Source organism: Falco peregrinus, chromosome 5, assembly GCF_023634155.1.
Source record: "Falco peregrinus isolate bFalPer1 chromosome 5, bFalPer1.pri, whole genome shotgun sequence".
NCBI classification, from domain to species: domain Eukaryota; kingdom Metazoa; phylum Chordata; class Aves; order Falconiformes; family Falconidae; genus Falco; species Falco peregrinus.
Genome location: NC_073725.1, coordinates 46,967,746 through 46,981,428, shown reverse-complemented (window position 1 = coordinate 46,981,428; position 13,683 = coordinate 46,967,746). Strand labels below are relative to the sequence as shown.

At 40.4% G+C, this 13,683-nt stretch overlaps 1 protein-coding gene across 1 annotated transcript in view; it reads left to right on the top strand.

Moving 5' to 3' along the window:
- Positions 1 to 6,331, top strand: part of ODAD2 (outer dynein arm docking complex subunit 2) — an 87,288-nt gene extending 80,957 nt beyond the window's left edge. The window contains exon 20 of the mRNA XM_055805570.1: positions 5,569 to 6,331. Within this exon, the coding sequence (XP_055661545.1) occupies positions 5,569 to 5,682 (114 nt within the window). The 3' untranslated portion in view covers positions 5,683 to 6,331. The remainder of the gene's footprint in view (positions 1 to 5,568) is intronic.
- Positions 6,332 to 13,683: the final 7,352 nt, after the last annotated feature.

Genomic DNA, 13,683 nt, shown 5'->3' with positions numbered 1-13,683 from the left:
ATGATATTCTTTCTGAAAACACTTCCTATGTGTACTGCTTCCACCCTCTGAGTCTGGAAGCTGCAATGACTGTGACTAAAGGAAAGTGAGTACTTCCAAATCATTGTAACCAGTACACAGAGCATTGCTACCATCTGAGATTTTGTCAGATTTAGGGTTTATTGGTACAAAACTTGTCTACACTTTTTCTGTTTTCAAATCCCCTTGTGCTACTTCTTTTACAGAAATGAGAAATTCTAGAAAGACATCTTCATAGAAAAGGGAATTACTAGCCCAGGTTTGTTACTGTCTTGCTCATCCAGGGATCCATACCCATTTTGAAATGACACTTCTGCAAGTTCTTACATTGATGCTTGTGTTACCTTGTGTTCTAAAGAAATAGTAAACATCTTATGGTAAGGTACCAGCAATCGTATGTTCAGAATACTTCACTGAATCTTTCAAGCCCTACTCTTCTTTCTACTTTCTTTCCTAGCATTTCATTTGAGTATGTTTGAAATAACCCATTTTGAATTGGTTATTTTGTCATGGTAAAGATACTATGTGGAAGGAAATGCTTTCAGACCGTGGAAGGTAGCTTCATTCATGATGCATGACTATGCAAGCATTATGGCTTATTTCCTTACCTCTTACTACTGCCCTGAGGAACAAGGGCATTTTTGTTACATCTTTGGTATGCCAGAGAGTGTAAGACTCAACAATAGGAGTTAGCAAAGCATGTCTTCAGAGCAAAATTCCTCATCACAGTCTGGGGCACTATAAATTGGTCAGCCTCACATTGATCTCTGTGGAAATTGCAGAGGGAGTCCTCTTGGAATGCTTTTCTGGGCACAAGAAGGAGAAAATGGCTGGGAACAGTCAATTTAGGTTTGCCAGAGGTAAACCTGATTGCCCTTTATGTGTCTAAGTTTGTAGATGAGAGGAGAGCCATGGATGTCATTTACCTTGGCTTTAGCAAGGTTTGCAGCTTCCCACAGCATACTTCTGTCCAGGTTACAGTGTGTAAGAGTCCAGATGTGTGAACAACCAAATGGATTAAAACTGGCTGTGTGATCCAGCTCAGAGGGTATAGTTCATGGGTTGTAGGCTGCCTGGAGGCTGGTGAGAAGGGCAGTGCTGAAGGGCTCGCTCTGTTGGGACCTGTCCCATTTAACTTGTTTCTCAGTGACCTGGGGAAGGCAATGGACTGCTTACTCACAGGGTTTGCAATGATGCCAAATTGCAAGTTGGGGCAGGGGGGCTGTTTTTGCTACCGTGAAGGGAAGAGCTGCCATTCAGAGATACCTAGGCAGGGCTGGAGCGGGCCAACAGAAACATTGTGAAATTCAGCAAGGACAAATGCAAAATCCTGCATCTGAGAAGGACTTGCACTTCCACTTGCCCTTGCAGTGATACAAGCTAGGGACTGACTGGCTGAGGAACAGCTTTACTGAAAAGGGTATGGAGATTTTGGTAGACGGCAAGCAGAACATTAGCCAGAAATGTGTCCTGAATACATACTGGGCTGTATGAGCAGGAGCTCACCCAGCAGATTAAGAGAAGTGATTGTTCCCCTTAGTATTCATTAGACCACACCTAGAGTACTGTTATGGGTAAACCATAATAGGTTCAGCAGAGGACCACCAGGATGATCAAGAGCTGGAACACTTGACCTATGAGGAGAAACTAAGGAAATAGGGCTTTTTCAACCTGGAGAATAGAGAGCTTCAAGCAGACTCAACAGCAGTCTTCCAGTACCTACAAGGAGGTCAGTCATCAAAAAGATGGCGCTAGGCTTTTCACAGTCATGCAGGGCAAGAGGATGACAGACAACAGGCATAAACTGAAACAAGTAACTGAATGCAGAGAAAACCTTTGTCTCTACGAGGACAGTCAAACACTGTAATAGGTTGCCCAGAGAGGTTGTGCCATCTCTATCCTTGGAGGTTTTCAAGATCAGGCTGAATAAAACGCAGCAGTCCAGTCTAATGTCATACCTGACTCTGCTTTGAGCATGACATTGGGCTAGAGAACTCCTGAGAGCCCTTGCATTCTGAACTATTCTATGATTGTGCAATCCTAATATAGTATCACAATTCTGTGCTATTTTAAAGCTGAGATAGTAATAACAAAGTCTTAATTGTTCTAATATTTAAATGATTTGGCTGTGCATTGCTCTTGCTTTTGGAAACTAGAAATGCTACATATGCTCTGTACGTTCTCCAAACAGCTTGTATTTGTGCTTATTTGCTAGTATGACGTGCTAACTGTGCAAAAAAATTTGGACTCCTGCCTTAGAATATAGATACCTGCCAACAGAAAATGAAGGCTACGTAGGGCTGCAAATGTTTTCTCTGTCTATGGAAAGGGCCTCTTATGTGCCAGAAAGAAGCATTTATACCACACACTTTTTTACTGCTTCTCACATCTGTTAACATTTACATGTGTCAGAAAACAATACCTGAACAGTAAAGGGAAGGGATACATGAAGTTCAAGGTCATTGCGTCAAGGAAAAGGACGTGTTATATGGCACTGGTGCATTCGAATAAAAGAAGATTTCTTGGATTTGTCAAATATATCTAATATGTGGGTGTAGTCTGTGTATACTATCTGTGAATCCATAGCTGAAATGGACAACCGAAATTGCCAGTAAATTGAACTGAACCCATGAAGGGACAAGGAGTGGCCGTCAGGAAGTGAAAGAATTATAACTTTCTTGGTATATACAAAAAGAATAAAATTTATTTTCATTTAAGGCAGAATTTACATCAAAATCTTCAGTTATATTCCTAAATATGGAATTACCTACTTATATTGAAATATTTTGTGTTTTCAGTAATCTTCTCTTCAGCTGTCTTCCTGTTAGCACAAAAGGAGTAGGTTACCTGGCAAATGCTGCTGTATATCCTCAGTCCTTAGAGTCCTTAGAGGCAGCTACTGTATTGGACTGTGTTTCCAAGAATATTTCTTTGAAGTCGTATTGTGAAAATCCTGAGACCAAGTGTAGTACAGGATTTTGTATGACAGGGCGGTTCTTACAGATGTTACCACTGGCAAGTGATTTAGAAGAATAAATTAGAGAGCAACTGATCCTTGCTCCCCTGAACCCAGAAGGAAAAAAAATCAGTATCTGATACCTTTATAAAAATTGCTGGTTGCATTGGTTGCATTAGTACCGCTAATTCTTTAGTCATCTGTTCGGGTACTTTGAACCAGTGTCATGTAGTATGCTGTTCTTAGATGCCTGATTTTCCAAAATGCACCTGTAACAAAGAGAACAGACCCACCGCTACAGCCATTGTCATGTCTTTATATTAAGCTCTCCATGGAAAGTGACAGAAGAATACCTATTTTCCTAAGTCTTCTGAGCCTAGAAAGAAGTGGTTGCTAAAAGAAGAAATAAATAACCTAAATAAATAGAGTCCTATATTAAAGGCAAAGGCCTATTTTTGCTTTTTGCTATATTTCTACTAAATAATGTATCTCCAAAACATTTTTTTTGTGATGAACTTCTGCCCTTAGGCATTGATAACAAGCCTTATGCTGAAATTATTATGAAAGTTTGAGTTCCATGCTTAGTACACTGAAAAAGCCTTGCATTAGGTCTGTGCAGATGCAGTGAATAATCACATAAGACATATAGTTTCCTTGCCCCCAAATTGGAAACTTATGGCTTTACCAAAACCACCATATGAATGGTATGTTCATACATATTTTTGGTTTTGAGTCAGGGATATGAAGGATTTATACCAGTTTTCTTCTGTAAGTTATACAAGAAAGTTGTGAGGCACCTAAAGAAGTGCTTTAAGCTGATGAGAAATCAGCTGGTGGAAAATAGCAGGGAAGAAAGATTTTCATCTAGCAATATTTCTTAAAAAAGAAAAAACGTTAGGCATCTGATAAGACTTGGGTTCTGGCCTTTGTGCTTTGTAGAGCAGCTTTATCATTACACAGAGGCGTAGTCTTTGGTCTTGCTTCCAGTTGAAGTCGGTGGTGAAACTTCCACTGACTCCTCTGGTTGCTGACCCTGGCCCAGCTTTTGCATGCAAATACAGTAAAAGAAGATAAAGTTTTCTCATATTGTTTCTTCTCATGTCATTTTAACTCTGGCATATCCTTTCAGGAGTGTTCATAGAATTCTTATCTAGCTACTTGTACATAGACATCTGATTGCAGTAATGGAAATTCGAGGAAGAAGAACTGCTAAAAAGTTTATCATCGATGCCTAATTTGCATAATGCTCTTTTTGACACAATTCAGGCCTCTCACAGGCACTCTCGCAAGTTATATGCAGGGGTCAAAGGGTGAAAGGTGACTGGCAAGATGCTTGTTTTGTACATTTGTCTAACACAAATACTTCCTCAAGTATAAAATGCTTTGATCTCTCTAAGCAAATGCCATATGTGTGCAGCTGTGGCCCATACCTCACGATTGCTAGAAGGTTAGAAAAAGGTAGCATACGAATTTGATGTCTGCATTCAATTTATGCTTTTATATTTAGCAGTTCATAATTTTGTGTAATATTTTAGCTGTATGAAAAATATGCACCGGAGTTGAGTGATAACAGATTTCTCTGTGGTTTGACTCAACATTGTTTGGGTGAACACAGAATCCTAAGTATTGCAGACTGAAAATACAGGTTTTAATTAGAGCTGTCTGAGCTTCAAAATACCTGAGTGCACATTAAGCTTGGCAGATTTTCAGAAATCTGGGGGTTGCATGGAGCTGATTTAAGCTAAGCAAGAGTTCAGTTTTCCAGCATACATTGCATTTGCAGTTGCATCACTGACTTGCAACACACTGAAGAAGTGAGATCCAAAACCATTATTAATGGTTTTCTGATACGTAAAAATGTTTTATCATCAAGGCCTGTCTTATGGTATATTTGTGTTGAACAGTACCTTACCTCAAGGGAATTTTCAGTGAAAAAAACTGAACAGCTTCCAGTGTAAAGGAACTACTCCACATGACTGAAAAGCTGAACCAGCTCCAAAAGTTTGGCACCTTCCTTGAGCTTATGTTTTTTTACTTTTACATGCAAGACTGATATGCCCAGATCTGTATACCTCAAGCAGTTTAACATGAATAGTTTGCTGTGACAATAAAGAAACCTACTGCAGTCAATGGGACACAAGGGTCCATTCATATGGATCCTGTTTCATGATCAAGGCCAAAAAAAAATGCATGGCTTTGTTTATTAAAAATCTTGAGCATGTACAAATATACTAGTATACCTTGGGAGGAAAGCCATGATTTCAAGTGAAGCATTACTTACAAGAAAAAAAATCCAAGTCACGACCAATAGGCAGGCATGATACAGCAAACAGAAAATCAGACATGAAAATATCATCAAAATACCTGTTCAAAGGTACAAACATGATAAAATACAAAGCATTGTGTTCTATGGGTATCTTAGTACGTATTAAGTATGCAAAAGTTACATATAGAAGTTTACATATACACTTGTTAATACGATTTTTAGTATTATGTGTGTGGCTAATTCATGCAATTGTTCTAGATGTGATTTGAATATTATTTAAATAATAGCACACATTTCGTTTTCTGTTTCTCTTTTGTATTTTTGCTAGCTCCTACTGGCTATGGTAGGCTCTACAGATGAAACTCTGCAGGAGGCAGCAGCTGGTTGCATAGCAAACATTCGCAGGTTGGCTCTAGCAACAGAAAAAGCAAAGTATGGCTGATGCTTTAGCAGCTTTTACCAACACACTTGTTTTGCAATACAGCTAAGTTTAAATACACGATTACTCCTTCTAGCATCCGTATGTCGTAGCAGAGCTCATTTATATGAGGAAAACCTAATAACAAAAATAAATCTGTGGAAAGTTATGCTTGTTCTTACATTATTGGTTTGTCATGCCTAGGTTTTATAAAACCCCTAGTTTTGTGTATCTTTTAGTATTACATCTTTCAAAAGACTATCAGTTAAGGTATTTTCTATATCTTTTAGTATTACATCTTTTAAAAGACTATCAGTTAAGTATGTCAAAGACATTTTCTACAATTAATATACTTGTATTTGAAATACATTGTAGATATAAATGGTTTTGCTTATCTGTGATGTTACAATAAATTTTCCTTCACTCTGTGTGTGGTTTTGCAGCGATTTATGAATGTCTTGAACAATTCCCTTTGTGCTAAACTTGTCCAATCATCCTGTCATTATGTTTTTGCCTGTTTGATCACTTGCAATTCACAGGAGAGGACAAAATGCAGTTAGATCAACCTCACATCTGGTGTTATATAAGGACTGCAAACAGCTGTAGCAGTAGATATCACTCCAAATTTCCTGTTTCTACCAACATCCGACAAAATACTGCTTAATTTTATAAGTAGCTGGTGAAATGTGTTTTAATTAACATGTGTTTTACTCAAAATTTACCAACTGTAAATAAAAAGTAGGATATTACATTTATTATCTTAGTGTGGGGGTTTTTTTCATCTTTAAACTGAGGACAACATTGTATAGATGTAGTTACTTTATGTTTCCACATAAAATTATGTTCAGAATTAGAGTTGCTTGACAAAAAGCACATAAATAATTACTGATATTATAGATTACAGACTCACTGTACGTACCATACTCAACAAATAATACTAAGGCATTTCCTTGAGAGACATAATGTCTTAATTACAAGCACAGACTGCTGACAAAACTGAAAAAACCCAAATGTTTAAATAACTTGTGTTTGTCAAGTACTCATTTCTGAGTGATTTTTTTACTTCCCTTAATAATTAACAATTTTCTTTTTTTGGAAGCAGTTTGCAATTCCATTATTTTTCCTCTAACTAGCATGGCTACTCAAGGCAACTAATTTTACTCCTCACAGAAGCTTCTAAGTAAGACATAACACAAATCCAATTTTTTATTTCTGTTTTTTCTGAAGCAGATATGAAGGCTCATGTAAAATCCCATTTTAGAAGACTGATGCAATTCTGAGAAAGGACGATTGCATTGGGCCCTTAGGGAAGGTATAGAGAATATTTTAAAGGAAACCTTTAATAAATATGGATAGGTGCTGACAGTGTGGAGATCAAAATATTAATTCATGCAGCATTTTTTGATCAATGCGAACACCAACATAGTCATGTGGTCATCACAAGTTCCATCAGCAACCGGTGACAAAGCAAATGCTATTTTAGGTATTTTCCAGCTCTGCCCCGTAGGTCCAGTATGTTATTTTGAACAAATATATCCATATTTTTATACTGATGTTACCGCTGTAGTAGTATCATATGCTTCATTGCTATACCCAAAAATACTTCTAAAATGCTGATTGCCAAATTCATTTGGAAGAGGGGAGGCTTGATTTTATTTTTGTCTTTTCTGTGAGAGAAGCTGTAGATACAAATAGTTTATCACAGTCTTGCTTATGAATAATACTTGAAGTGATGGCTTATTTTTCTAACTGTTGAGGGGAAAAAACTCCCCGACAGTAACTGTTATCCTTAACATGACCTCTCAAGACACTCTTGACTGTTTAGCATGGATTTCAAATGGAGTAAGTTCTAAAGAAAACTTAATTTTATGATGCAGGTGTCAGGGCAATAAATGTAATTTTCCTGACAGTGCCATGGCCTCAGCTTGCCACTCTCACTCACGCTGGTAGCCCTTACACCTCAGAATAGTTCCTCTGAAGTCTTTATTTTAAGACCTCAGACAGTCAGTCCCCGACTTAAGCTGACTTATTTGTGCTGTTTTCCTTTCCTTTGCCGTGCCTGCAGTTTTGAAGTTCTGTACAAGGAGAAGAAATGTTGAAATCAATACAGATTGCCACAAAAGCAAAGGATCAGTATTTTAAAAAAATACATCCTTTTTGGCCCAAACTGGTGGATTCTGTGTAATTAATTTAAAGAGATTTAGTTGTTGGAAAATGAATAGATGAATGAGATCCCTGCCCTCTCTGAGTGGTGCAGTACAGCATGTACATTTGAAAAGCTTCCCCTTTTCTCTGCAGAGCTGCGTTGAGTTTCACACCACTGCAGCCCTCTGAAAAGGGATCCTCACAAAGCTGGGTCCCACTTGCTGCTCACACACCCCTCCTGGCAGCGCCTGCCAACCTATTCAAGCCCTGGCACCAGCTCGAGCAGCCGCAGCCGCCCGGACCTGGCATTCCCAGTGCATATAACCGGGCACCAGCCAGCTCCTGCTCCCTGGCTCCTGCGCCTGGAAGGGAAGTGCCTTCACTCCTTTCTATTTCCACCAGCTGCTACTTGTCCACATAAACCTGTAGCCTCTTAGGGAATGTGGTTATACCAAGCATGGGAGCTCAATATTAATGTTAAGCACAGAACAATTTGATGTACTACTTCAATATAAAGTCTTATTTTTGTTGCAAACAAGAAGCAACTTAAAAAGGGGGCTCGGCCTCTGTCCTGTTCAGTTGCCATCGCCTGCTCATCCGCTTCCTCCTTGTTTTCTCTATGCAATTCCTGTGTTTTCACAGACTTGCAATACAGGTTGGTTTGTTGGGGTTTTTTTCCAGTGTATTTACACTGATGTTACTGTCAGCAGGAAGTATCCATCACTTTACATAATTTCGGGAGCCAGCTCCCGGCTCTGCACAGAGCACCGTGCTCCAACTGGAAGCTGTAAAGCCAGGCCTGCTCCTCACTGGCTGCTCATTTTCTGCTTTGTTCCTCATTTTCATTAAAATGTCAGAAAACACAGAGGCCAAGAAAAGTTGTCATGAGAAAGTGTTGTTTTGAGTATGGAAATACTATAGTTGATGAGAAAAAAAGCAAGAGAAGAAATCTTTCACCTTCATGCAATTATTTCTGGAACCTTAAAGGCCCACCATGTCTTTCAGTCTGTGTGTCTGTCAGCGGCAAGATAGCTTTTCTTCTACCACTCCGTGACTTTATGATTTATTGCTTGGTGACAGATAACCATTATCAATAATTTAATTGTCCCAGGATGTTCACACTACACATTTGAATCTGGGATTTATGTTCATTTCCTCTTAATGTTCATGCTAATGACAAGTGCATGTGCTCTGACACACAATATTGTCTCCAAGTTGTTAGGGAAATATAAACTTTACGGCCTGGGTGCAATGGATCAGTCATATATTAGGGGCTTTGTTATTCTGTCACTGAAACTTTCCTTTGGTGAGTAAATGAGCTTGACATTCACAGGGCTGTCTTGAAATTTGACTCACCAACTTGCTTTAGGCTAACTGATGGCTTTGTGTGAAAGCATGGTACCCCTTTCATTCCACATCTCCTAAAATCAATCAAATGAGCTGCTGATGCCGGGGGTCAGATGTGAATAATCCCAGGGGGGCTGAACTAGATAAGTTAGTTTAAGAATTTTATCTCTTAATAAGTTAAATGGTTGTTCCTTGTGCATTTCCATCAAAATAATCTTTGTTTTACACATGACAGCAGGATGACTGCGATGGAAACATGTCATGTGTTTCTTCAGCAGTGGTATTCAAGTTTCCATGCAAGCTGTTTGCAGAGCTTATTTCCAAAGTCAGAAGCTGACTGCTCCCCAATGGTAAATTGTGGTTTGTCTCTTCTTTAGCCACTGAAGGTTTGCCACACACTGCTCAGGATCCAGAACAACAGGAGAAACCAATGCTGCGTCTTGGCCACTTCTCAACTCAGACAACCTTCTGCAGTTTGGTGACCTGACACGGGCCAGGACCAGCGTGTCTGCAGCTGTAGCCATTGCAGGGGGAAGTTACACTGCACCATTTCTGAAGGAATTAATTTTACCAGTTATTGTTCCCTCCACTGCTTAAACAGAGATGTTCCTCAATGCTCAATAGCTTGCTGCTTTGGCTATTGAAGCCAGCCAAAAGACACCCATTTTCATGAGTCTTTCTGCTGAGCGCAGTTTTACATTGTAATGTGTGCTTGTCATCCCTTGCCCAGTTATCAGTTCAGCAATACCCATGACTTGCTGGGAAGGATTTCCATGGACAGCATCACCATGGCTTGTGTTTATCCTCTCGACTTGTTTCTGTGTTATCTGCCAGACACCTTTCAGTTGGCAAGTTCCTCTCTCTTTTCCAGTTGTTGTCATTGGCAGGTTACATGTTTTATCCTAGTCTACATGGAGCACAGTACCCTTCAGCCTCTTGATCTTTCTTTTACAACTGTAATCAATTCTACTTTGAACACAAATGTTTTCTTTCTGAAAGGCTCATAAACCCACATAAGGAATCTTTGACTTTGCCTACCGTATAATATGGCCTAATCCTGTCACTTTTGCAGTTCTTCAGTGGCACAAAACCTTCCTCACTAATTTGATGTATTTTCTTTCATCATTTGGGAAACCTGACGTAGTGGCAAGATAGTAGTTGGCCAGTCAAAACCTTTGCTTGTTGTCATTTTGAGTGTGTATTGGAGAAGCACCAGAAGAACGACATTATACTAATGCTGAACGATCAAACAATAGGTCATAAACCAGCAGTTTTCAGCCAACTCCCCATTGCAGCAGGGTCCTGAATGCCTTTAAAGCTTCTCCATTCTTCAGTAGGTGAGAATCTGCCTAGAAGCTTTTGAGGAGCAAAATTGTTCATTACAATCCTGGTGGTGAGGTTTTGTCCAGGCATGCTGTGACACACCCCACTTCTCCAAGGGGCTTGGTGAATGCAGGAGAGCAACGCAGAGCACCTGTGGTCTGGTGGGTGCATCTGGTAGCAGGACTGTGCTCCAATGGCCAAGCCTTGAACTGCACCTTCTAATACCCAGATTAAAAAACTAGGGACTCGTGTACTGCTTCTGAGGAAAAAAAAGGCTTTAATAACAGTGGTAATTAAAAAAGTTACAGATGCTGATAAAATTAAAAACATATGATATGGACTGAAAAGATTTAGTGTTGAAAAATGTTGGTTGATTCAGTAGTAGTTAAATTTCCAAATAGCTTGTCTTGAACAAGCAAAAAGTTTTAAGTATTTGGCTATGTGTCTTTTTAAAAAAAAAAAAATGAGCACAGATCATGTTGCTGGTTGCTTCTACCACAGACTGGTAAAGGCTGCGCTATAAAATTAGTGCAGTAAACCACTCGTCTTTCCAGTTGCCGCATTCCCTTCTCCAATTGACAGCCTTTTGGGGCCTCCTTGGCTCTTCAGCAGAAAGCACCAACTGCAGTTCTGTTGCTCTAATGAAAAAATAACAACAACGTCTGGGAAGCCATAGAATGATGCAATAATCGTGCTGCTCTGCTTCCTTTAATGTGATGAAGCTTGCATATTTGCCTGGCCCCAATGTTTTACTCCTGCCAGTATTGTACTGTAAAGAGACTTGGCAGAACACGTTCAAAGGCTGTTCGTGGTTTTTCACTCAGCATTAAACCTTCCAATGACGGAAGGGTGGGGGAACACATATTGGGACAAACAGACACTCAAAAAGTAAAAAAAAAATTAAAAGAGAAGGAGGCTGGTGGTAAGATGGTCAGCAGTTTAGTAAACCTTGGTTATAGGACTGGCGTTGATGAGGGCCAGGCTGAGACCCACTGGGGGACAAAACCACATATTGAACCAGTGGGTCTTCTCTGCTTGCTTTTCAGAGGGCAATCAGTCAGCCCACAGGAAAAACAACTAATGTTCTGAGAGATCAGTGTTGCTTCAGTCTGATAGCCAAAGTTACACTGCCCTTGATAACCGCACGCGGTCGCAATGGGTGAGATAGTGCAGAGGCTCTAGGATTGCCACTTTTTGTGCTGTGTTTGCCCAGTATATGGAAAATTCCTGTCCCCATGGCTGCCAGTCTTGCTCTGCAGTCCTTCATTGAACTCACTTATGGCTGACTTTCTTTTTTAATTACACCAGTTGGAAAGCAAGACTACCTAAACCTTACCCCTGTGTGAGGTTAGGCAGGAAAATACTCAGTGGAGCTGGAGCAACTCTTGGAGAGAAATATTCCATGTGCACTTGCAGATGAGGGACAAAATACATTCAGAAGCAGAAGGTATGGTCAGTCTGATGCCTCCCTCCAACTCGTTCCACAGCTGTCTGTGGTGGGATGTCATGTAAAAGGAAAAATATTTGGAAAAGCGGACATCTGTGGGCCAGCCTTGGTGTGCTTCCCAGAATGTAATGACTAGGTGAATGTTTTTCAGCACAGCAACTAAGGCATATAGGTGACTGCCAAGCACTGGATCTGATGTGGCATGAAGAGGTACAAAACAAAGAGGAGTGATTTCTCTGAAGAAACTGAGGCCTAATTCTTTCCAAACTTCAGCATTAAAAACAAACCAAAACAACCCAAACCAGAACTCTTTTCAGTTCCCCCATGTTGCTTTTCAGATTTTTGCATATCTTTGAGACAATTCCATTGCATGGACATGCTCTTTTTCACCAGTCTTGGGGTTCTACAAGTACCAGTGTACAAGCATTACTGTCAACATTTCTAAATCAACAGTTACTGAGATCTATGTTACGATATGGTGATTACTGATACCTAATTACCACTTAATATGTTCTGAACTTTGTAGGAATGTGTAGTAGAAAAGACTTCAACTTCTGTTAGAGCTGAATCTGAATCATGTGTCTCCTCTCCTATGTGACTGCCACATCCACACCCACCATCCCAAAGAACTGAAATATATTTCAGCTTTAAGAGGAAAATAATCTCTACTCTACCATGTACATTCTTGCTCCGGGAGATGGTAAGTGCAGGCTCAAGTGCCCCACAGTACCCTCAGACACTCTGCAAGCCTCTGAGAGTCTCCATCAGAGAAAGCCAGTGTGAGGGAGGATGCTCATGGCCTAGGAACAGCTATTCCATATCATCAACAAACATTACAACTAGGATAAAATGCAGCTGCGATGCTGGGGCTTCAGAAAGTGCTGGCCGAAATGCTCAACTCCAGAAGCAGCTTTAAGGATGCGAAGCATCTTTCTGCAACCCCAATTATCCCTCAGAGGGCTGAGATCAAGCACAGAGGTTCTCAGTGGGGTTTGCCTGTGCCACCAACCCCACTGGAGAAGTTAGCATCCTGCAGCAGGGGCCTGGTAAGCAGCTTGGGCTCAGGGCTTCTACTGTGCATCTGGTGGGGTGTGCGCTGGATGCAGAGAGGCATATATTTTCATAGCAAATCTAAGTGGCAGTTTAGAAAAGCTGACCCAGCCAAAGAAAACCCTGGAAAACTCCGCAGAATGAAACAATAAAACTGTCTAAGAATTTAATCCAATGAGAAAGTTAGTGATTGTCAGAAGTCCACCAGATTTACATTTCTAAAATGAAACAGGCTAATGAAGTAACAAGGTTGTGCTTCTATAATCAACTAGTAGCAGTTTTACAAAGCAATAAGAATGTGGAGGGAATTCAGTTACAAAAAGTGGCTGCCACCTGTAGGTACCCCTTCAAGTTTTTAAATGAGAAGGTTTGTGGGAAAAGAGGTGAATTCTCACCTTGCTGGGGCAGGTAATGTTTTGCATTGGCCAGTAGCAAATGTGATTTAGGCAAACATTTCTTGAATAACTGCAAACGAAATGATGACGAAACAGCTGAGTGAGAGCCTAAGGGGGCTGTGGGCTGCTCCTGCTGAGCTCCTGGTGGCTGAGGATGTGCTGCAAGCCAGGCCTGCTGCGACCAGAAGCGGTTCCCTTGGGCAGCTCTGGGCAATAAGTAACAGCACAAAAATCCAAACATGGATTGTAGGATATCACTTCTGCCCAAGGAATAGTTAAGGGGAGGGATGGGGGAGTCACTTCCAGTGATTCTCATGT